General features: G+C 35.6%; 1 protein-coding gene across 1 annotated transcript; it reads left to right on the top strand.

Annotated features, from left to right (window-relative positions):
* Nucleotides 1–233: 233 nt before the first annotated feature.
* Nucleotides 234–5,415, top strand: LOC130935244 (probable protein S-acyltransferase 7). Its single transcript, XM_057864885.1, has 5 exons — nucleotides 234–762; nucleotides 1,665–1,847; nucleotides 2,833–3,129; nucleotides 3,896–4,129; nucleotides 4,236–5,415. The coding sequence occupies exons 1-5, from the start codon at nucleotides 676–678 to the stop codon at nucleotides 4,755–4,757; spliced, it is 1,323 nt and encodes a 440-aa protein (XP_057720868.1). The 5' UTR covers nucleotides 234–675; the 3' UTR covers nucleotides 4,758–5,415.
* The last annotated feature ends 20,538 nt before the right edge of the window (nucleotides 5,416–25,953 follow it).

Raw genomic sequence — 25,953 nt, 5'->3', positions numbered from 1 at the left:
TATTAATCTTAATTATATATAATATATATATATATATATTTTATAATTAAAATTAATAACTAAAAATTACTAATACCAATATATCATCACACTTAAAAATTTTTCCATAATAATAACAAAGAACTACCGGCTAGAACCAGAAATCTACAAATACGAGTACGGTAGAGTATTTACTTATCCCTTATTGATGGAAAAGGAAAATTTGAGGTTCCTCCCAAAACTTGGAATCAAGTAGCGAAACCGGTCTATCACATCAGCATCCAATGGAAGCATGCCACGTCATTTTCCATGGTGCTGTAAAGCAGAGACATGTCCACATACAGTGACAGTAAAAATTAGTCAGAGAAAGAAGAGAACCTCTGCTTCCCTAATAACCAAGCCCAGCTCACACAACACAACAATCACAGAGTAGAGAGAGAAAACAAAGAAACAAAGAAAGAAAGAGAGAGGAAAAAAGGGGAAAAACTAGAAAACCCTTTGCTTCCACACTGCATTTCATTTCATTGCAATTACTTTCCCACTTCCATGCGTTGAGCTCCACGGAAACAACTTTGGCCGATTCAGTGTCCATGGCGGTAGATTTACAACCTTTCGAGTGCTGAAATCTCTGGAATCGACTGAGGGTTTTGCTTTTCGGAGATTGTGAAAGGTTTAAACTTTTTGGGGGCTTAAGATATGTACGTGGCGCCTCCACCTCAGCGCTCCGATCTGGCTTCAGGATCCGGTGATTTGCGGGTTTACCAAGCTTGGAAGGGCAGTAATGTCAGTTCTTCTGCTTCTGATTTATGCTTTGAGCTTTAACTTTTTTTCTCATTATGTTTTACACTTTTCTCTTCATTTGTTGCGTGTTAACTTTTTTTAATGCAAGTTTTCTTATGAATTATGAGTCTTATCATTTTTATGTTATAGTGGGATCGGGTTTTGTTTTGTTTTGGGGTCTTCAACCAAGGGTTTCCAGCTGAGTATGAAAGAAAAAGGGGAGGGGGGAGGGAATAAAAGGTGTAAAGAAAATGGAGTTTTTTTTTAAAAAAAAAAAATACAAAGGAACTTTTTCGAATCTGTTGCTTAATTTTTTAGGAAATATGTCTCTAAGGGTGTTTTTTCTCTGAGGAACTGACTAATGAAGCCTTGCAGCTGTAACATCCATTTGGTTGTCTGATTGGCGTGTCAAATTTAGTGTAGTTTATTTGGGTAGGATAAAAAATGTTGAACTTTCTGTTTCTTTCTAACCGTTGATGAAATGTTTCGAAAGCTCTAATTGCTTTGGAGGCAATGGAGGCTGCAAGTTATTACTTATGATTTGATCAATGCCTGAGATATTGTTCTATCAAAAGAATCTGGAAAACTGGATGGGAAATTAAATACATAAGAAGTGGACATGATCAAAGTGAATCAAACATTCTACTATGCTGTTCTTCTCTAATTTAAGGAATCACCAAATGTTAACTTCTAAGAAATTGATTTGGGAACATTTTTCTGGTGGTCTTTGGGGAATCAAGTCCAGATGTACTTTTCATGTTGTAATTTGTTTGTTACAAAACATTTATTGAACAGGAAAATTTAGTTATATTGCTGCATATTATTTGAATTACTTACTATATCTGGCCAATTTATCACTTAGGAGATGCTTACTAATTCATGTTTTCCGTGCTTTTCTTTTGCAGAAATTTTTCTTTCAGGGCAGGTTCATATTTGGACCAGATGTGAGATCATTGGCACTGACAATTCTCCTCATTGTTGCTCCTGTTGCAGTTTTCTGTGCTTTTGTTGCCAGAAAACTGATGGATGATTTTAATGATCACTGGGGGATAAGCATAACAGCTGTTGCTGCTGTATTCACAGTTTATGTAAGTTCTCTCTCTCTCTCTCTCTCTCTCTCTCTCTCTCTCTCTCTCTCTCTCTCTCTTGTTTAGATGTACAGGAAGTATTTGCTAACTGTAGTGGTAATCCACTTCTAGTAGAAACATGGGAAACATTTTTCTCTATCAGTCTATTGAAGCTCAAATGCACATAATTGAAGTTATCTAGAAAAAAGTGGTTAAATCCTAAATGAAGGACTACCTGGATAATACCCATTATTAACAGTTTGCAAGTTGCAATTGGAACCATCTATGAAACAAAGCTAGCCGTAGCCATCACCCATTAACAAAGCTATGCACAGACTAGTGGAGGTAGTGCAATCTTATCATTGATCTTTATCCCCTTTTTTTATATCTATGAAAGGGTATATCTTATTAGGGAAAGAGAAAGGGGTTGAACATCCTCCTCCTTAAACCATTCAGCAAAAATAGCATTATTGATACTCTAAGAGAGTTTGACAATCCCTTTGCTCCATTGCTCTTATTGAAATTAGGTACTCTTTGTAAAACTCCATGGAACAACGACATGAGGCCATTGAAACAATTTTATCCATATTCCATGGTCATTTTAAGGATAGACAAATATTTGAGTAGGTCAGTTTTAACTTGAGACACCATATGATGTAACATGTTAATGCTTCCAAAACACAGAAAGAATGCTCTAAAATGATGCACTTGATTCTATAGACCATTTTTCAAATTCCAAAATGGCTTCTTTGCTTCTGGAAGCTGAATATCCTTTTTGTTTGAAGGATAGAACTAACAAATATGATAAGTCCATATTAGTCTCTGTTTTTGGTTGTGTCTTTAGTGCCAGCTGCCAAATTAAACAATTTTATATAGATATTGTTTATTTGTTGCTTAATCATTGTTTGTTGATTTTCTCGTAAAAGTGTGGATGCATTAGCTAACTAATTTCCTTTCTATGCACACCAAGGATTTCAACTGATTGGCAATGGTGTAATATTTTCAGGACTTAGTTCTTCTTTTGTTAACATCTGGCCGAGATCCTGGCATAATCCCACGCAATGCACATCCTCCAGAGCCAGAAGGTTTCGATAATAATGTAGATGTTGGTGCTGGTCAGACTCCTCAACTGCGGTTGCCTCGCTTCAAGGAGGTTGATGTCAATGGAGCAACTGTTAAAGTCAAGTATTGTGATACTTGTATGCTCTACAGGCCTCCTCGATGCTCTCACTGCTCAATCTGTAATAACTGTGTTGAACGGTTTGATCATCACTGCCCCTGGGTTGGACAATGTATTGGACTGGTAAGTTAGATATTGCCTTTCAAGTTTTCTTTCCTTTTCTTGTGACGAAAGTTTGGATCCACTTTGGCTTGTTTCCTGTTTTTATTTTTGCATTTTATCTTTTAACTAATAAATACAAAAATGTTACCTTGTTCCCATTTTTCTCATTATTTCAAATTTTGTTGAAGTAAATTGTAACAATTAAAAATGGTGATGTTATTGATAGAAAAACTTCAAAAAAGGTTCGTGTAATTTTTTGTTTAAAGAAAAAGGAAGGCATCCCCTTTGTAAATGGTTGAAAACGGAAAAACCAAGGTGTCATTGTTGTAGTGTTAGTGAAAACATTTTAAAAAATAACAGAGAAGGATGATTACTTCAATTGGTTGGTATTTGGAGTGGGAGTGAGGGAGGTGTGATTTATTAAATGTAAGGAAAGATAAATGCTTCTTCTATTGTGTAACCTCCAAGCAACCAAAAATAGTATCTTCTTTCCAGAGGTACTCTTCTGTAATGAACAATTTTAGACAATTTTTGCACTGAACTGAATTGGACAATCTAAAGACTTGTTTTTTCTCCTTTCACTTATGCTATTAATTGATGTTCCTTGATTTTATGCATCTTCAGCAAGACCCTATTATAAGGTGTTTTTTTTTCACTTTATGGGGTTTAAATGAGTCCTGTTCACAGTTGACGATTACATGCTGAGATTTCTCATTCTCCATTCTTGACAAGTTCTATATTTTAATTTGACATTATGTATCTGAATGCTTGCTCAATTTTCATGCAGCGTAATTATAGGTTCTTCTTCATGTTTGTCTTCTCAACTACGCTACTTTGTATATATGTTTTCGCATTTTGCTGGGTCTATATTAGAAGAATTATGGTATCAGAGGAGATAACAATTTGGAAGGCCATGATCAAAACACCAGCTTCCATAGTGCTGATAGTTTACACCTTCATATCTATGTGGTTTGTTGGAGGGCTTACTGCCTTCCATTTATATCTGATTAGTACAAATCAGGTAATTAGTGTTCTTATATATCTGTGACTTAAAAGTGAGATAGCTTTTCAAATTACTGTAGGAGTGTACAACGCCACAATTTGATATTTGGGTGTTACTCTTGCAGACTACGTACGAGAATTTCAGATATCGATATGATGCACGAGCAAACCCATATAATAAAGGTTTTTTGAATAATTTCAAAGAGATATTCTGCACCAGCATTCCTCCATCCAAGAACGACTTCAGGGCATTGGTGCCAAACGAACCAGCATTACCTACCCGATCGGTGGGCGGAGGCTTTATGAACCAAAATATGGGAAAAGCTGGGGAGGACATAGAAATGGGGAGGAAAACGGTCTGGGGTGACATGGGTGCCGGAATTGACCATTCTGAAGGTCCATTAAACAATGAGAGAACAACTGTAAAGGAAGGTGAACTAGGTGATTTGTCTCCTGAAATCAGGACGACAGTTGATGAGACAGCCGACCGTGCTGGACTCCATCCTAGGCGATCAAGCTGGGGTAGAAAAAGCGGAAGCTGGGAAATGTCCCCAGAAGTTCTTGCTTTGGCAGCAAGGGTAGGGGAACCGAATCGTGTGGGTGGCGGTAGCAGTAGTAGCTTGACAAATGAGAATCGTCATACATAGCTGTCGGTCAACACATATCCTGGCCAAAGAAGGACAAGAATTTGATTTGGCAGTAGTGATGAAAGAATACATTTATTGTCGTAACTCGTTACTGAAGTTATTCTACGTTTGGGGATGGGGCGTGTTGTAGGCAATTCGCAAGGGTGTTTGTAAGTGTTGTTTAGCAGGTTTGCTTGTAGGAAGGGATTGTTTGGTGTTTGGAGAGTGAGATTTCTTTCCTTTGCTTGATATGATGATGATGTTTGTGTATTGAGCTTACCAACTAATTGGCCTCTGCGTATGTAAAAGTGATCTCTCTCTCTCTCTCTCTCTCTCTCTCTCTCTCTCTCAAGAGGCTTGGGGTGTTGGGAGACTATGTCCTGCAGGTCATTTAATTAAGGCTCAAGAAAAGAATTGTTATTTCTAACTTACCTCTGATGGCTTGAATTGAATGTAGCTGGGTGAGTTTGGATGGTGAACTTGAGAAAGTTGCCAAATCTTACCACCATGCATCTTGTCTACAGAAGAAAGTTACGGGCATTTTATTAAAGACTAGAACTAGATTGTGTATCATGATGTATCATCACTTAAAGCCATACAGTCACTGGTTTCATTATTTCTCTATCTAAGGATTGTGTTACCGAAACAACCTCCCACTATTTATTTATTTATTTTTACCCTTCTAATCTTTTAATCATTAACCAGATATGAGTTTGACAACTTTAATTTAAGAATTTTAGGCTTTTATTTTTTTATTTTGTCAATTTTTTCACTCCAGAGGAATTTGATTCTGGTCAAATAATCTCTTCGGAAGGATAAATCATTAATAATTAATTCAAGATATAAATGAAAATAGAAAAAAGGGATACGAGAAAGCTGAAAACCCCAAAGAAAATCATGAAGCCCATAAGACTGCATGCCATGACAGGACAGTCATACATACTAACCTAATGTGTTTCACTTTCAAAGACAACAAAAAAGAAAACCTAATGTGTTTTTACACCACACACTTTCTTTTATTCCTGAACTCCATCACTTAGAAGAAGAAATCATAGTCACTTATATGGTAAGAGGATGTAGGGAGGATAAAATACACGTATATATATATTGATGTGAATTAGTAATGTGGTACAATGAATATTCAAAATTTTCAGTCAATGTAACAGTAACATATAACTGAGAAGAAATGGGAACAAGAAAATAGAACAAGAAAAATATATTGACAGAAATTATAGAACTAAGGAAATAGTTGTGAAGTCAAGCCATAGAATTAATTATGAGTGCTGGATACCTGAAGAGAATATTAAAGAAGGAATTAAGAAGAGAATAAGGAGCTGAGAGAGAGGAAGGCACAACAGAAATATCAGGGGGAGAAGAGTACCACATCACGCTGCCCTCTCATAACCTTCTAAGCGAGTATTTGTAGTTCTAATTCTCTCACTTATTCTTGGTCCTTGATGCAGCGGGTCATTCTCCACGTGTCCCTTTTTCGTAACTAACTTTTTTCCGACTGAAATGCTTGCATTCACCATCCCATCATGCTTTTGTTTTGCGTGACCTGCTATAGGTGCTGCTCCTTTATTCATACACGTAACATTACCCTTCCCATTGAGAACAACCTTATCCTCAAGGTTGAATTGAGGAGAAACTTTGTCAAAAGTGTTAGCATTCTCCTAAGTTGAGATACTCGTCTTTCCTTCACCCCATTGGACCAAGATCTCAGAGTTCTTGTGAGCATCCTTGATCATTGTTTGCGCCTCAAGTATTGCATGTGGCTGTAGTACGGGACCAACCTCATTAGATTGAAGCAGTAGTGGCAAGTATGGAGGGTTCAGCTCTCCATAAACTTCTTTAAAGCAGAAATGTGAAAAGCATTATGAATCTTCGCCGCCGGTGGCAAGTCCAACTTATATGTGACAACACTTAGCTTCTTGATCGGGAAGGGCCCAAAGTAGCGCATTTCCAATTTCTGGTTTTTACGTAAGGCCACTGAGTGTTGCCGATAAGGTTGTAATTTGACCAGCACCAAATCGCCTTCAACAAACTCCTCCTGACGACAATGACAATTAGCAAATTACTCCATAAAATGTTGTGCACGTGACAAGTGCAGCTTGAGAGAATCTAAAAGCTTGTCCCGCTGTAATAACAATTCCTATAGTGAAAGTTCATCCTCAACGAAAAATTCATAGCGCCCAAGCGCTGAGGAATCACGGCTAAACAAGGCTTTAAATGGAGTAATCTTTATGCTGCTATGGAAGGATGTATTATACTAATATTGGGCCCGAGGAAGCATCTCCAGCCATCTCTGAGGTTGATCGAAATAGAAGCAATGCAAATACATCTCAAGGGATTTGTTGAGAACTTCACTTTGGCCGTCGAATTGAGGGTGGTAGGCCGAGCTCATTGCCACTGTTGCCACTTGGAGTTTGAATAGTTGCTGCCAAAAGTTACTCATGAAAACCTTGTCCCTGATACAATTGACTTTGGAAACCCATGAATCTTCACTATATTATTGATAAATAATTCAACCACTGTCTTGCTAGAGAAATCATGCAGAAGTGGAATAAAATGTGAGAATTTTGTCAAACGGTCAATGATTACCATGACAACCGAGTAGCCATTAGTTGGAGGTAGAGCCACAATAAAGTTCATGGCTATATCCTCCCAAACTTGTGATGGAATTGGTAGTGGTTGTAGTAGCCCAGCCGGCAACTTGGTATCCACCTTAGCTCGTTGACAAATGGAACAGGAGAACATAGCGGCGTATATCGCGCTGCATATTTGGCCAATAAAAAGAGGAAGAAATACACTCAACTGTCTTAGCTATCCCAGCATGACCTCCTAGTGCATCGTCATGATAATCCTAGAGAATTACTTGAATTAAATTGCTATTCGTAGGAACCACTACCTGGAGAATTACTTGAATTAAATTATGATCACTCAAGGAATTAGTATGGCATTGTCGCAGAATCTCTTGTAGTGTTGCATCGACTTCAACTTTTTGCTTTAAAATTTTCAACCAATTAGACATAGGTGTAGACCAAGCCCCAAAATAGCAATGTGAAAGAGCGTCAGCAGAGATATTCTCTAGACTTGGTTCATACTGAATTTCAAAATCAAAACCCAATAGTTTATGGAGCCACTTGTGTTGCTCAGGTGTATGCAAACTTTGTTCTAGCAAGGATTTGAGACTCCTCTAATTAGTTCAAATCACAAATTTCTTACCAAGAAAATAGTGGCGAATTTTTTTCACGGGTTCAGTAATTGCATAAAACTCCTTGACATATGCTGACTTCCTTTGCATCAATGGGGACAACTTCTTAGAGAAAAAAACAACAGGGTGTTTGCTTTGTGAGAGTACTGCGCCTATTCCCATACCCAAAGCATCAGTTTCCAGTTCAAAGGGCATATCAAAGTTTGGCAACGCCAAAATAGGTCTTGAAGAGATAGCCACTTTGAGTTTCTCAAAGGCTTGAGCTACAAGAGAAGTCCATTCAAATGCATCTTTCTTTAATAAATCAGTTAAAAGGGCTGCTAAAGAAGCATATCCCTGAATAAATCGTCGATAATATCCACTCAATCCCAAAAATCCTCTAAGTTGTTTAGGATTAGAAGGTGTTGGCCACTCCTTGACTGTACGAACCTTATCCAAGTCCATGTGAACTCCATCTCCTAAGATTGTGTGACCCAAGTGATCCATTATAGACACCCCAAAAAGACATTTTGAAAATTTTGCAAACAAGAATTCTTGCTGAAGAAGCTACCATATAGCTTCAAATGAAGCAAATGAGCCTCCATGTTGAGCTATATATTAAAATATCATCGAAGAAACCAGCACGGATTTCCTCAAGTAAGGATGAAAAACATCATTCATAAGGTTTTGAAATGTAGCTGGAGTGTTTGTTAGACCAAATGGCATGACCAACCATTCGTAGAGGCCTTGGTGGGTCCAAAAAGCCATCTTAAAGCGATCTTCTGGTTTAACCCGAATTTAATGATATCTGAAATGCAATTCCAACTTCGAAAACACAGTAGCTCCGAACAATTCATCCAATAATTCATCTACCATTGGGATAGGGAAATTGTCTTTATGCTGTTCAAGGCACGATAATCGGTACAAAAGCACCACGATTTATCTTTTTTTTTTCACCAACAGAATAGGAGACGAAAATGGACTCTTGCTAGGATGTATAATGTCTTCCTTCAACATATCCTGCACCATAAGTTCAATTTGTGCCTTTTGATTGTGGGGATATCTATAAAGTCTTGCCTTGACAGGTTCAACACCCTTAACCAACGGAATAGCATGATCATGGGATCTTGGAGGAGGTAGGCTCGAAGGTGTATCAAATACAGCAACATGTGAATACAGTAAGGCTGCCAAGTTAGGTTGCATGTCACTAGGCAGTTTCAAGCCACCGTTCTCCTCTTGATTATCATGTTGGACTTGCAATGTAAAGCATTCTGCTATAGCATCAGTATTCACAAATCGTCTAATGTGATGATATTGTACTTGTATAAGTGTGGGATGTTTGTCACCATAAACTGTGAGAAACTTTCCTTCATGCAAAAGCTTGATGAAACCCGCGTCATAGTCGACTATGTGAGCTCAAAGACGCTTCAACCATTTAGTTCTCAATACCAGATCACCCCCAGCAACATTAAGGACATATACATTAGGGACAGTCACAGTATAGTTGGATCCCGAGGTAGAGCCGATGTTGGAGCTGCAGTGGATGCGCGATAGTTAGCAGGTCTTGTAGTTGCTCTCGGCACTGTCGCAAACTTATCCTCATAGAGGCGGGCTAAGGTGAGTGCGCACATCAGTGATAGCGGGCATTGAGCCTTAACCTTACGACGGATCTCTTGTTGTAATCTACTAATGAAACAATTGCGCAAGACCTCAGGTGGCTCTATATTAGTACGATTGGCCAAAGACACAAACTTAGCATAGTACTCACCTACTGTGACCGTTTGTTGTAATTTGAATAAAAGTTCCCTGGGTAATTCAAAGAGAGAAGGCCCAAATTCTAGCTCCAGAGCTCTCTTCAATTAATTCCATGAACAAATTGAGTTGTGCGCTGAGACATTTGGAACCAAGGGATCGTTGGTCCCGCCATGTGAATTGTAGCGATGCCAATTTACTCTTCCTCTGGTATCCTAAAAAAATAGAAGTACTGAACTATGGAAAAGATCCACCCCAATGTATCTGAGCCATCGAATTTGAAAAGATCAAAATTCACCCTCCATTCAACCCTACACGAGGTTGCCAGTTAGCCACCGAGTTTGAACCATGGGTGTGCTCTTGCGAAGGGGAACGGTTGCGAGCCTGATCCTATAGAAGCTGAGTCAATGATGATTGGATGTTATAAAATTTTATTTTCACTGCCTCATTAGCGCAAACACGTTCATCTCGGTTATCATCGCGTGTCACTTCGATCATGTGAAATAAATTCTTGACCTCAGCTTCTAAACTCTTCATGCGAGTGTTATTGGCGACAGCCATGGTAGAATGAAAACACCAATTTTAAGGTGGATGAAATATACATACATACATTGATGTGAATTAGTAATGTGGTACAATGAATATTCAAAATTTCCAGTCAATGTAACAGTAACATATAATTGAAAAGAAATGAGAGGAAGAAAACATAACAAGAAAAATATATTAACAAAATTGTAGAACTAAGGGAATAGTTGTGAAGTCAAGCCATAGAGTCAATTATGAGTATTGGATACCTGAAGAGAATATTAAAAAATAAATTAAAAAGAGAATCAAGAGTTGAGAAAAAGAAAGACACAACAGAAAAATCAAGAGGAAAGGAGTACCACATCACGCTGTCCTCTCATAGCCTTCTAAACGAGTATTTGTAGTTCTAATTCTCTCACTTCTTCTTGGTCCTTGATGCAGTGGATCATTCTCCATATGTCCATTTTCTGTTATTAAATTTTCCCCAATTAAAATGCTTGCATTCACCATTCCATCGTACTTCTGGTTTATATAACCTATTATGAGTGCTGCTCCTTTAATCATACACATAATAAAATAATACTAATTCAACAACTGCAGTAACTTTTCCAGCCCCCCTTTTAATTCATACAAAAAACCCAGTCCAATAACCCATTTCCCGCCCCCTTTTTTTATTTCCCAGCTCCCCTCCCTTTTTGTTCGTACACTTTCCCAGTCTCCCCCTTCTTGTTCGTATACTTTCTATCTTCACTTTCCAGAATTTCAGATAACAACTTTTTCTATTCTTCTTCCTCTTTATCTCTTTAATCTTCTTATCTTTTACCTCTGTGACTCTTATTTTTTTTCTTTGCAGATTAAAAAAAATATAGTAGTTCAACAAGTGATTCTTCACTCTTCTTTCTCAAAAAAGGTTCTATTTTTATTCTTTTTTATTTCAAAAAAATTATTGAACTAATAATAAAGAGACATAGTCATACAAAAATAGAACAAATGAATTGTATTTAATCTAGCATTGTAATTTTCTTTTATGTTTTTTATTATTTTTCTATTAGTTTTATCTAATTTTTTTATGTTTTTTATATATTTAGTTATTTACTTAATTTATTATTATTTGTTAATTAAGTTTATATTATTATATGTTAGTTTGTATATTTAGTTTTTTTATTAGTTAACTATTTAATTACAATTTCATATTATTTATACTATAATGTTAGTATTATTGTTCTGAATTTTAATATCTTATTTTGAATTGAAATATAATTTTTATATTTTATAAAGATTTATATTATAATTTACACTTTTTGCTAAATATATTTTTAATTATGGAAACTTATTTGGCCATTTGAATTATGAGTAAGTTCAAAACCATTGATACGTTTTTTAAAAGAAAAGATCAAGAGAATGAAGATGCTTCTACTATTACTACTCCAATACTTGAGGGGTCATCAAATTTCATTACTTCAAGTTCTCTATTGAATAGCTCAAAACGTCCACGACTTCTTCCAAATCAACTGGATGTTTTTCGTTTGGAAAGAGATCCAGGAATGCGACCAATGATTTGAAAGTTTCCTCCAAATAAAAGAGATGAAATCCGTCGTGATTATATTAAAGTTGGGCCAAATCAACCAATTCTTGATAATTATCCATTTTTTGGTGATAAAAATCATCATCGTTTTCAAGCTTCATGGTTTAAATTGTTCCCATCTTGGTTAGAATATTATATAGAAGATGATGCTATATATTGTTTTCTATGCTTTCTTTTTGCTAAGGAACTTTCAATCAATACGGGTTCAAATGCTTTTATTGAGAATGATTTCAAGAATTGGAAGAAAGTAAATAGTGGAAAAGAATGTGCTCTTTTGAATCACATTGGCAAAGGTCCCAACTCATTCCATCCTAAGGCGCTGAAATCATGTGATATTTGATGAAACAATCACAACATGTCGACAGACTTCTTCATAAGCAAACATTAGAAGAGATTGAAAATAATCAAATTCGACTAGGAGCATCTATAAATTGCATTAGATGGTTGACATTTCAAGGTTGCGCATACAGAGGACATAATGAAAGCCAAAGTTCAAGCAATAGAGGTAACTTTTTGGAAATGTTGAAATTTTTGGGATCTTACAATGAAAGAGTGAAAAAGAATATTTTGAAAAATGCTCCAAAAAATGCTAAGTATACTTCAAATGATGTCCAAAAAGAAATTCTACATATTCTTGCTACTAAGGTGAGAAATTTAATTAGAGAAGAGATTGGAGATGCCAAATTTTGTATTATTGTTGATGAAGCTAGAGATGAATCTAAAAAGGAGCAAATGGGCCATTGTTTTGAGATTTGTTACTCTAGATGGTTTTGTTAAAGAGAGATTCTTTGATCTTGTGCATGTCACTGATACTTGTGCAACAACTTTAAAGAAAAAATTAATTTCTGTCCTTTCTCGTTATAATCTCCAAGTTGAAAATATTAGGGGTTAAGGGTATGATGGTGCTAGCAACATGCGGGGTGAGTGTAATGGTTTGCAAGCTTTGTTTTTTAAAGATTCTCCACAAGCATATTATGTATATTGTTTTGCTCATAGGTTACAATTAGCATTGGTGGCAGCTTCAAGAGAGATACTTCAAATTCATGAATTTTTTACTCAATTAAACTTTATTGTCACTATTGTTAGTGCTTCTTCAAAAAGACATGATCAATTACAAGAAGTTTAAGCAATTGAAAATGCAAACTTGGTTGCTCAAAATAAATTAGAAACATGCAAAGGTGCAAATCAAATAAGCACTTTACAAAGAGTTGGGATACTCGATGGAGCTCTCACTTTAATTCTATTTGCAGTTTGGTAAAAATGTTTACTGCTACTAATATTATTCTCAATAATATTATTGAAGACGGGACAACTTATGCACAAAGAGGTGAGACTTATGGTGTTAGTAAAATATTATTGTCATTTGAATTTATTTTCACTTTGCACTTGATGAAAGAGATTATGGGAATCACTAATGTTCTTTGCCAAGCACTGCAACAACAATCTCAAGATATTCTTAATGCAATGCATATTGTTTCTACATCAAAGTTACTTCTTCAACAATTAAGAGATGGTGGATGGTGCAATTTTTTTGTAAATGTTAAAGATTTTTGTGAAAAGCATGAAATTGAAGTCCCTAATATAAGTGCACAATATGTTTTTGGAAGAAGTCGATCTCGTCAACCAAGTGCGACAGTTGAGCATCATTATCGAATAGACGTATTCTTGGCAACAATTGACTCTCAAATACAAGAGTTGAATAGTAGATTTAATGAGCAAACAATAGAGCTTTTGACTTTGAGTTGTGCTTTGGATCCTAAGGACAATTTCAAATCATTTAATATTGAAAAAATTAGCAAGTTAGCAGAGAAGTTTTATCCCCTTGACTTTTCTTCTAATGAACTAAATATTTTGAAATCTCAGTTGCAACATTATCAGCATGATATACCAAATCATTTGAAAAGGCATTAGTACACTTTTTGAATTGTGCAACAAGTTGCAAGAAATGGAAAAATCAAGAACTTATCACATGGTTGATAGATTAATACGTCTTGTTTTGACTCTACTAGTGTCTACAGTAACAACAAGAAGAGTTTTTTCAGCAATAAAAATTGTTAAGACAAGACTCTGAAGTAAAATAGCTGATGAATTTTTTGTAGACAATTTGGTCATCTATATAGAAAAAGAATTAGCAGTTATTTTCGACACAAATTCAATTATAGATGATTTTGAAAATAAAAAAAACGTCGAATAACCTTTTCATGATACAAAACTGTAAGTGGTAACTTTTAATTATATTATTATCTTACTTTGATTGAGATTATATATTTAATTTTTTTTTAATTTTATCAATAAAAATAATAATATAAAATATTTTTAATAAATTATTAAACACTGTCTCTAAATAGTTAGTCTAGCTTCGCCCTTGTAAATCTCTATTCTTCTTTTGAATACCCTGTGGAATGCAAGTCCATCCCTCTTCCCAAACCAACAAACCATAGAAGTATTTCTTCTTCTCTCCACCTAGACGACCACCTTTCAGCATTGAGCGTCCATTTCGATGAGGAATATTTATGATGTATTTGTTAGTTAGTGACAAGTATATTATGATGTATTTGTATTTGTTAGTTAATGACCACCCTTTTATATTATTTTTTGTTAGTGATAAATAAATATAATTACTTATATTTATAATTTTTTAAATTTTGATCAATAAAGCAGAATAAACAAATAAAATATATTGGACATTATTAATGACTAGGTCGTTTGTAAATAAAAAATAAATGATCATTTATTAATATTAACAATGATAGTATAATTATAATTTTTTAAATAATTAAATAGTCATTCTTTATAGACAACTCATTGTTGTTAAATAATTATCGATGGCCACAAGTCGTCGGTAAAGTTAGTCAAATTTTAACAATGAAGGATAATAAAAATTTTAAGCCTATTAATATATTGATCTTTCAGTAATTTTTAACCGTTAATTTTAATTATAAAAAATATATAATATATATAATTAAAATTAACAATTAAAATTTATCGAAATACCGATATATCAATATATTTAAAAACTTTTTTAAAAGATGATCAACAAATTTTTACTAACAACTGAGCTATCTATAAGGTCATTTGATAGTTAGTTTTCTAATAGTGATTGCAAAACTTTCGACACTAGAATCGATTAACAAGACTCTTAGAGACACAGACATGTTATGCTTCATATTAATAGGGGGGAGGGAGAGGAATTGACTCACTACACAAAAAATCACTTTGAGTAGCAATTTATAGTTTGTCGCTATAAAATTTTAGTGGTAATTAAATAATTATTGGTAAAGATTTTTTAATGGTCATAAAAATATATAATTATCATTAATTATAATATATAATATTAATGACAAATTTATCATTGTTAAAAAAAGTAAATTAACGAAAAGAAACAATAACTTTAATATTAATGTCACTAAAAATTTGTTACTAAAAATGGTTCTTTTTATAGTGTTAACTTTACATGAACTGTTTTACTCCCTAACGATTTAGGTTAATAAGTCCTAGTTTTGTCGAGTTAATACTCAAATTGACCCCTAAAATTTGACCCCCCGACTCAATTTATCCCTCAAGGTTTCAATTGACTTTAATTGTACCCTAAAATTTTGTCTCGCACCTCAATTTGGCCCTTCCGTCATTATCCATCACCGGAAAGCTGACCTAGCAATTTTGGTAGACACCTGGCACCCTAGCAGTTAGATGACGTGGCAAAATATTTGAAGGCAACAATTTAACCCCTAAAAATTTCAAATAAAACCTAGAAGTTTCAATTTTCCCAAATCACAAGAGTGTCTTCAAGAGGTGAGAAGAATGTTGGGAAGTAGCAGCCAAGGCTCAGGTAACTCTAGTAGAGCTCGTTTGCATGGTGGCTGGGTGAAGAACGCACACCGTGACAGAGGTGGGAAGGTTCCGCATTAATGCGGTTGTGGGTTGCGTCCTATTCTTTGGTGGTCTAGGACGAATTCCAATCCAGAAAGACCATTCTATGGATGCTCTAACTATAATGTGAGTTGGTTGAATTGTTGCAATTTGATTGTGTGTCTTATTTCTCAAATGCTTGTTGGTTTTGTAGTTGTTCTTCCTTTCAATTTTTTTTTGGATTTTTGGTGTTGTAAACTACCGATAAGAGATGGTGTGATTTTTTTAAATGGGCAGATGTTGAAGAAGAAGAAGCCATAGTTGGCAGAAATAAAAGTTCAGTTAGTGAAGACCATTGAAAAATATCTCTGGGATGAAAAATTAGTGCAGTTGAAGCTGAAATAAGAATATTAAAAATGTGAAATATTATGTTGTTTGTGTTTGTTATTATTTTTGGAATTGTGATTGTAGCTTGTGGATTAGGTGGGATGAAATATATGTAACTGTGATATGAGTTATGTGAATGAAGCATTGTTATATATTTAATGACAAAATAGAAATGGAATTTTATATTCTCTTGCTAATGATATATCCTGTAAAAAATTCTTTAAAACTGAGATTATATAGAAGAGGATGTATAACTTATGACCAAATAAGTATCAGAAGAGCATAGTTTGATCAAATTGGTCAAGCTATTATGAGTCTGTTGATGCACCACTATTTTGTGGTACATCTTGTGCTTAATTGGGTGGATTTTATCCACTATTCTCACACTTATTCATAGAAATCACATGTTGTACATTGTCCTTCCTAATTTTGTGCTATGATTGAAAACATGTTTCTTTGCCCTTATATTTGCTAACTTTAATCCTCTCATATTACCTACGTCCAGCAACGGCGCTATTTTGACGAACGGATTCTTGCGTGGTCTAGAATTTTACAAATAAAGTCTCGTTGCAAGTATAGTTTCTAAACCAACAAGAATCCTTTCGTACAAAAACTTGTTTGTCACTTAAGCAAACTCAATAAAATAAATCGAAGTATTTAAATCTCGGGTCGTCTCTCAAGGAATTGCAGGGAGGTGTGTTATTATTGGTTATGAGAAAAGTATCTTTTTGGGTTTTTGAAAGGGTTTGAACAAGGAACGTAAATGACAAGGAAGTAAACTAATTATCATGAAAACCCTTGCAAGGTATAAGAACTGGACGTCCTATTCTAGTTATCCTTATCAATTGTGATGAGAATTGGCTTTTGCTCCCACTTATTCCAATACAAAGTTATGCTCCTTACTGTCTACTAGAGTTTCTAGTATCTCCTTCATGCTACGTTCTTCATTAGATTGTCCACATGAAGCCATGGGGGTTCCTTGAGTGTCCGAGCGTCGGAAAGGTAATCGATTTATCGCTTGCTCCAGTTGATGAAGAGTTGCATGAAATTTTTCTACTGTTTTCTTGAGACGATCCTTTGATTCTTGTTGCGCTCGGCTATCATAAGTAGGATCATAGTGCTCTTGGATTGATGGATATGAACATGGTGTATATTGAGGTGGTAGTTCTAAGTATGGCTCATAAGGTGGTTGGTATGGTGGATATGGGTTAGGGTCATATGGAGGTGAATGGAGGTAGGTGGCTTGTGAGTATGGTGGTACAAAGCTATGTTGAGGAGATGGTTCATAGGCATATGATGGGGCTTCTTGGTAACCATAAGAGGGTCCATCATATCTATCATCTTGGTATGCACCTCGGAATGGCTCTTGACCATAGTGATTTGGTGGGTGTTGGTTGTCATGAAATGGTCCACCATAACTATTGTCTTGGTATGCATTGTAGGATGGTCTTTGTCTGTGGTACTGTGGAAGGTGTTGTTGCCGAAAGAGTTGATCAGATCCTCGTGGCTCCTTCCATCTCTGATTGTTTTGACCTTGATGCATGTTCCTGTTATAATTTTCATTCCTTGTAACAACATTGGAACCAAACTCAAAGCGATATGGGTGAGAACTCATAGTAGCTAATAAAAATTAAAAAAAACAAATTAAAAAGCAAAAAAAAATATTTACGATAACCAATAATAAGGCACATGTTTGCAATTCCCCGGAAACGGTGCCATTTTGACGATCGGATTAATTGATGGTAAAGAAATTCACAAGAATATAATCGCGTTGTAAGTATAGTTTCTAAACCAACAGAGAATCCTTTCGTGCAAAAGTTTGGTTGTCACAAGTACAAACCCCTAATAAATAATAACCGAAGTATTTAAACCTCGGGTTGTCTCTCAAGGAATCGCAAGGAAGTGTTCTTATTATTGGTTATAAGTTGTGTAAATTGGGGTTTTGGGGATGAGAAATAAGAAGAGTAAATTGTAGAGAAAATAGAATAATAACAATAAAACTCTTGGCAAGGTATGAGAATTAGAAGTCCTATCCTAGTTATCCTTATCAATTGTGATGAGAATTGGCTTTTGCTCCCACTTGTTCAACCTCTAACTATGAAGATATGTTAAGTGGATAAATCAATTTGATTCCTCAGGTCCTAGTCAATTCCTAAGAAAAGACTAGAGTTAGGGGAATCCAAATCAATCAGCAAAGAATTCCAATTTTCGATCAACAAGGAGTTTGATAACTCAAGTGTCTCCAATTACTCAACACAAGCTAAGAATGTAAAAAGCTAAATTAAAATCATAAATATGAAATATCTCAAATTGCATTAGATAGAGAAATCAAATTAAACATGAGAATTCATAAATCAAAGTAATAGAATAAATAAAAATAGAAGAGAAACCAAAGTAAAGGAACATTAAACCTGGAATGAAGAAGAAGTAAACCTAACCTAAGAGAAATCATAAATCCTAAAACCTAAGAGAGAGGAGAGAGCCTGACGTGAGCGAAAATTGGCAGATTAAGAATTAATTAGAAAAATGGCGTTGCGAGTACAGTTCTTAACCGGCAAAAATCCACTTATCAATTTAGAAAAGAGTTGTCACAAATTTTAGAAATAAAATACTGGGAGTATGAGTCCCAGGTCGTCTCCCAACGAGTTGTAGGAAGATGTGCTATTTTATCAATCAGAGGTTTTCCAAATGGGTTTTGAGTTTGATGAACAGAAAATTAATTTAGAGAATTTATAAAATTTAAATAAAATCTTAACCGGGAGAAGATTAATTGGAAGTTCTATCCTTGTTGAAATTTTGTCAAGATCAATTAATAATTAGTCATTGTTTTCATTTAGTTAACCCTCAACGAATGAAGGAAAGTCAAATTAAAAGTCAACTTCTATTCACAAGTCCTAATCCTCTCTCTTGGGAAGGATTAGAGTTAGAGACTAACAAGCCAACCAACAATGAACCAATTACAATTGAACTCTTGAGTATTCCAACTCAAGGTTCTCCTTTTAATCAACTCCCAATCAAGTTGGGGAACTACTCCATCATCATAAATATAGACTTCACAAAATCAATGGGGGAAATAAGAAGAGACATAATAAACAATAATGAAAGAGATTAATTAAAAGCAAAAATAGTTTTGTATTAATAAACTATGAAAATAATCTAATATCAACTCTGGACAAATTAAGAATATGGAAGAGTAAATGAAAAGTAAATAACAAACTATAATGATCAGTTTCGGAGGTAGACTCTTCTCAAAAGTCAAAGCAAAAAATCTTCAAATCCTAATTTATGAATGTCAAAAAGAGAAACCTAGGGGAGGAGTAAAATCAGATCTAAAAACTCAAAATTATGCGAAATGAATTGTTGCCTTTGTCTCTGCATGTTTCCTAGCTCTAATCTGTGTTTTTGGGTCGAAAACTGGGTTGAAATGCGGCCCAGAATCTATGCCAGCAACTTCTGTAATTCTGCAGATCGCGCACGTCACGCGGCCACGTCGTCCACGCGTTCGCGTCACTCAGCGTTTTTCGATATATATATATATATATATATATATATATATATATATATATATATATATGCGTGTGCGTCGTTCACGTACTCGCATCGTTCGTGCAGCTTCCAATCCGAGCAGTCGCGTTAGGTACGCGAGCGCGTCACTGTGATTTCTTCCATTTCGCGCGGTCGCGTGAGCCATGCGCCCGCATGACTTCTCGCTGGTCATTTCCTCAATTCCTTGTGTTCCTTCCACTTTTGCATGCTTCCTCTTCATTCCTTACACCATTCTTGCCCTATGAAGCCTGAAACACTTAACACACAGATCACGGCCTCGAATGGTACGAAGGAAAATAAAAATATACAACTAAAAGGTCTTTAGGAATCAAGTTTTCAATCATAGAATATTTTTAGGAAGGAATTGTAAATACATGCAAATCATATGAATAAGTGGGCGAAGACTTGATAAAACAACACAATTAAACACAATATGAATCATAAAATAGCGGTTTATCAACCTCCCCACACTTAAACATTAGTATGTCCTCATGCTAAGTTGAAGGAGATAAATATGAATGAATAGGGACATGTAAGACTCATGCAATGCAATGCAACCTATATACATATGAATGCAACTATATGATTTTGTCTATATGATTAAAAATAGATAAGTTCTCTAAGACAAAACATGGGGCAGATTTCACTAATTCAAATCATATAGTAAAAGCAGGTAAATTTGTAAGAAGATAGCTCGTGAAAGTAGGGAACACAGGATCGAGCATTGAACCCTTACTATTGGTGCGTGTGCACTCTAATCATCTCTAGTATATGGGGTAATCACTCTATCCTTCTCTAATCATGCTTTCAAAAATTTTGTTTTTCACCTAACCAATCAACAATTTTAAAGTGCCAATGCAAAGATCATGAGGTCTTTTCACGGTTGTAATGGGGCTAAGGTAAGGTGAGGGTACACATATGGCTAAGTGAGCTTATACATTGAATCTTTAATTAACCTAAGTTCCCACTTAACATACATATACTCTATATAATTTCAACATCCATCTTAGCTACCCAAAATCTCCTTTTCACATTCCATACTCATGCATCAACCTTTATTTTAATTTTATCACATGTGCATTGATTATTAAACTCTGACTTATCATTGGGGTGATTTTGTCCCCTTATTCAATAAAATAAAGAAAAAATTTTTATGTAGCTTATTAATGCACATAGACTTGTAATCTTTCTTTTATAGTTTCACATGAATAGGTACCCAAATTTCCTTTATTTTGTCATGACATATTCTCCAATTACCCTTTATTCCCACAATTTCCCCATACTCAGTTAACACACAAATTCTATCTTAATCTAACTAAAGATTCAATTAGGATTTTTAATTGTTTTTTCTGCTTAAGGCTAGTAATGTGGTAAAATATAGAACAAATAGGATTAAAAATGGCTCAAAGTGGTTAACAAATGTAATTAAAAGGGTCGGCTTATTTGGGATATGTGAGCTAAACAAACAATGGCCTCAATCATATGCATGCACATAACACATTAACATTGGACATATAGGATAAAACAAAATTTAGATTACAATTATAGAGAAGTAAACACACAAGAAATAAAAATGTTTATGGTTAAATAGTGTAACCATGTATTTAGGCTCAAAGTCCCACGGGTTGTGTGTTCTTTTGCTCAAAAATCCTATTCCAATTTCAACTTCAAACAAATTTAACATAAATGTTTTGATTTAAATTAGTGAAATTTTCAAAAAAATATGGTTTTAAAAGAAACTTATTATCTTTTCAATCAGGTAGAACATGCATGCAATTAACCTACTACTATGCAATCTATCCTATTCTAAAGAAAAAGAAATTGGTGTTAGGGGGGAAGAATTACCTCCAGAAGTTAGGTACTGACCGACCTCCGCACACTTAAGGCTTTGCACCGTCCTCGGTGCCATCTATCAGGAACAAGGGTGGGCTGGTGGCAGTATCTCCACAGTTGGGGCCGTCATGGCTCCCTGTGCTGGTAAAGGAAGTGGAATCCGGAGTGCCTGGGTCCTCGTCAGGTCTGTGGTTGCCTGTGAGTAGCTCCTTGAGTTATTTGAATCGGCGGTGGTTGAGGCGCTCTCGTAGCTTCGCTTTTTGGTCTTGCCGGTCCAACCTCTCCAGTATTTGATACAGCAGCTGACTAGTAGAAGGTGGAATGTCTGTAGCATGTTCTGTGGACTAGCTGCTAGTGGCTAGTGGTGGCCTGAGATATCTCCCGTTAGGGACGTATTGATCATCCTGTGGAAGTATGGCTTTGATGTCCCCAGCTCTGTAGGAGACTCCGGCTATTGAGACAAGATCTGAGACCAAGGCGGGTGATGAGCGGATAATTTATACGCTTTTTGGCATTGTTTTTAGTATGTTTTTAGCATGTTTTAGTTAGTTTTTATTATATTTTTATTAGTTTTTAGTTAAAATTCACTTTTCTGGACTTTACTATGAGTTTGTGTGTTTTTCTGTGATTTCAGGTATTTTTTGGCTGAAATTGAGGGACCTGAGCAAAAATCTGATTCAGAGGCTGAAAAGGACTGCATATGCTGTTGGATTCTAACCTCCCTGCACTCAAAGTAGATTTTCTGGAGCTACAGAAACCCAATTGGTGCGCTCTCAACTGCGTTGGAAAGTAGACATCCTGGGCTTTCCAGCAATGTATAATAGTCCATACTTTTCTCAAGATTTGATGGCCCAAACCGGCGTTCCAAATCAGCTCAAAACTGCCCGGCGTTAAACGCCGGAACTGGCACAAGAATGGGAGTTAAACGCCCAAACTGGCACCAAATCTGGCGTTTAACTCCAAGAAAAGTTTCTACACATAGAAGCTTCAATGCTCAGCCCAAGCACACACCAAGTGGGCCCGGAAGTGGATTTTTATGTCATTTACTCATTTCTGTAAACCCTAGGCTACTAGTTCTCTACATATAGGACCTTTTACTATTGTATTCTCATCTTGGTAGCTATCTTTGAGTAGTCTTATGCTATCTTAGATCATGGGGCTGGCCATTCGGCCATGCCTAGACCTTGTTCTTATGTATTTTCAACGGTGGAGTTTCTACACACCATAGATTAAGGTGTGGAGCTCTGCTGTACCTTGAGTATTAATGCAATTACTATTGTTCTTCTATTCAATTCAGCTTGTTCTTGTTCTAAGATATCACTTGTTCCTCAACTTGATGAATGTGATGATCCGTGACACTCATCATCATTCTTACCTACGAACGTGTGCCTGACAACCACCTCCGTTCTACCTTAGATTGAATGGATATCTCTTGGATCCCTTAATCGGAATCTTCGTGGTATAAGCTAGAATTGATGGCGGCATTCAAGAGAATCCGGAAAGTCTAAACCTTGTCTGTGGTATTCTGAGTAGGATTCAATGATTAAATGACTGTGACGAGCTTCAAACTCCTGAAGGCTGGGCGTTAGTACAGACGCAAAAGAATCAATGGATTCTATTCCAACCTGATTGAGAACCGACAGATGATTAGCCGTGCTGTGACAGAGCGCGTTGAACATTTTCACTGAGAGGACGGGACTGTAGCCACTGACAACGGTGATGCCCAACATACAGCTTGCCATGGAAAGGAGTAAGAAGGATTGGATGAAGACAGTAGGAAAGCAGAGAGACGGAAGGGACAAAGCATCTCCATACGCTTATCTGAAATTCTCACCAATGAATTACATAAGTATCTCTATCCTTGTTTTATGTTTTATTCATAAATCATCCATAACCATTTGAATCTGCCTGACTGAGATTTACAAGGTGACCATAGCTTGCTTCATACCAACAATCTCCGTGGGATCGACCCTTACTCGCGTAAGGTTTATTACTTGGACAACCTAGTGCACTTGCTGGTTAGTTGTGCGAAGTTGTGATAAAGAGTTGAGATTGCAATTAAGCGTACCATGTTGATGGCGCCATTGATGATCACAATTTCGTGCACCAAGTTTTTGGCGCCGTTGCCGAGGATTGTTGAGTTTGGACAACTGACGGTTCATCTTGTTGCTTAGATTAGGCATTTTTTTTTCAGAGTTCTTAAGAATGAATTCTAGTGTTTCAAGGTGATGTTCTTATCATCACCAAAGCTGATTGATTCTCATCAATTTAGCTCTTGAATGTAATGTCTTGCTGAAGCTTGGCTAGCCATGTCTAATTTCTTTAGACTAAAGCTTTAGACTAACATTGCATGATTCCTGGAATTCTCATTAAGAATTTTGATATCTTTATTTTCTTTTCCACTTAATTTTTGAAAAATCCAAAAAAAAAAATTTACAAAATCATAAAAACCAAAAATATTGTATGTTTCTTGTTGAGTCTAGAGTCTCATGTTAAGTTTGGTGTCAATTGCATGTTTCTGTTCTTCTTGCATTCATTCATGTGTCTTAAGTGATCTTCAAGATGTTCTTAATGATTTCATTGCTCTGATCTTTAAATTCTCTTTACTTGAGTGTTTTTTTGTTTCTCATATGCATTCTCATTTTGTTAGTGTCAGTAGTATACAAACTACTAAGTTTGGTGTCTTGTATGCATTGTTATTTGATTTTAGTTGCATTGTGATTATTCCTCATTATTAAAAATCCAAAAAATATTTTCAATTTGTGTCTTTTCAAGTTAATAATACAGAGAATTGAAGATTCAGAACATACAGCAGAGGAATTATATAGAAAAAGCTGGACGTTCAAAACGCCCAGTGAAGAAGGAAAACTGGTGTTTAAACGCCAGCCAGGGTACCTGGCTGGGCGTTTAACGCCCAAAAGGGTAGTGTTTTGGGCGTTAAACGCCAGAATGGATACCAATCTGGGCGTTTAACGCCAGGATGGCACAAGAGGGAAGATTTTGTTTTTAATTCAATTTTTTTTCAAGTTTTCAAAATTTTTCAAAATCAAATCTTTTTCAAATCATATCTTTTCAATCATATATTTTTAAAATTAATTTCTTTTCATTTTCAAAAATACTTGCTAACAATTAATGATTTGATTCAACATTTCAAGTCTGTTGCCTTTTCTATTGAGAAAGGTTTAATGTCTGAATCATATCTTTTCTTGTTAGTCAAGTCATTGATTTTCAAAATCAAATCTTTTTTTAAATTGTTTTTCAAATCATATCTTTTTAATCACATCTTTTTCAAAATAGTTTTCAATCATATCTTTTTAATTTCTAATTTCAAAATCTTTTTCAAAAAATCACTTGATTTCTTTTCCACTCTTAGTTTTCGAAAATCAATTAGTAATTTTCAAAATGATTTTAAAAATTTTTACTGAATTTTCGAAAATTTCTTCCCCTCTTCTCACATCCTTCTATTTATGGACTAACACTCCTCCTCAATGCACAATTCGAACTCCATCATACTTGATAAGTTCGAATTCTTCTACCTCTTCCTTCTAATTTTCTTTTCCTCTGACACCTCAAGGAATCTCTATACTGTGACATAGAGGATTCCATATTTTCTTGTTCTTTTCTCTTTCATATGAGCAGGAGCAAAGACAAAAGCATTCTTGTTGAGGCTGATCCTGAACCTGAAAGGACCTTGAAGCGAAAGCTAAGAGAAGCTAAGGCACAACTCTCTGTAGAGGACCTAACAGAAATCTTCAAAGAAGAAGAACCCATGGCAGCCAAAAACAACAACAATGCCAACAATGCAAGGAAGGTGCTGGGTGACTTTACTGCACCTACTCCCGACTTCTATGGGAGAAGCATCTCTATCCCTGCCATTGGAGCAAACAACTTTGAGCTTAAGCCTCAATTAGTTTCTCTAATGCAACAGAATTGCAAGTTCCATGGACTTCCATTGGAAGATCCTCATCAGTTTTTAGCTGAATTCTTGCAAATCTGTGACACTGTCAAGACCAATGGGGTTGACCCTGAGGTCTACAGACTTATGCTATTCCCTTTTGCTTTAAAAGACAGAGCTAGGATATGGTTGGACTCACAACCTAAAGAAAGCCTGAACTCTTAGGAAAAGCTAGTCAATGCCTTCTTGGCAAAGTTCTTTCCACCTTAAAACTTGAGTAAGCTTAGAGTGGAAGTCCAAACCTTCAGACAGAAGGAAGGAGAATCCCTCTATGAAGCTTGGAAAAGATACAAACAATTGATCAGAAAGTGTCCCTCTTACATGCTTTCTGAATGGAGCATCATAGGTATTTTCTATGATGGTCTGTCTGGACTGTCCAAGATGTCATTGGATAGCTCTACTGGAGGATCTCTTCATCTGAAGAAGACGCCTACAGAAGCTCAAGAACTAATTGAAATGGTTGCAAATAACCAATTCATGTACACTTCTGAAAGGAATCCTGTGAACAATGGGACGAATCAGAAGAAAGGAGTTCTTGAGATTGACACTATGAATGCCATACTGGCTACAAAATATTGACTCAGCAAGTCAA

The sequence above is a fragment of the Arachis stenosperma genome, chromosome 6, assembly GCF_014773155.1.
Source record: "Arachis stenosperma cultivar V10309 chromosome 6, arast.V10309.gnm1.PFL2, whole genome shotgun sequence".
NCBI classification, from domain to species: domain Eukaryota; kingdom Viridiplantae; phylum Streptophyta; class Magnoliopsida; order Fabales; family Fabaceae; genus Arachis; species Arachis stenosperma.
The sequence above is the reverse complement of the archived record's forward strand: the minus strand, read 5'-3'. Positions and strand labels throughout refer to the sequence as shown.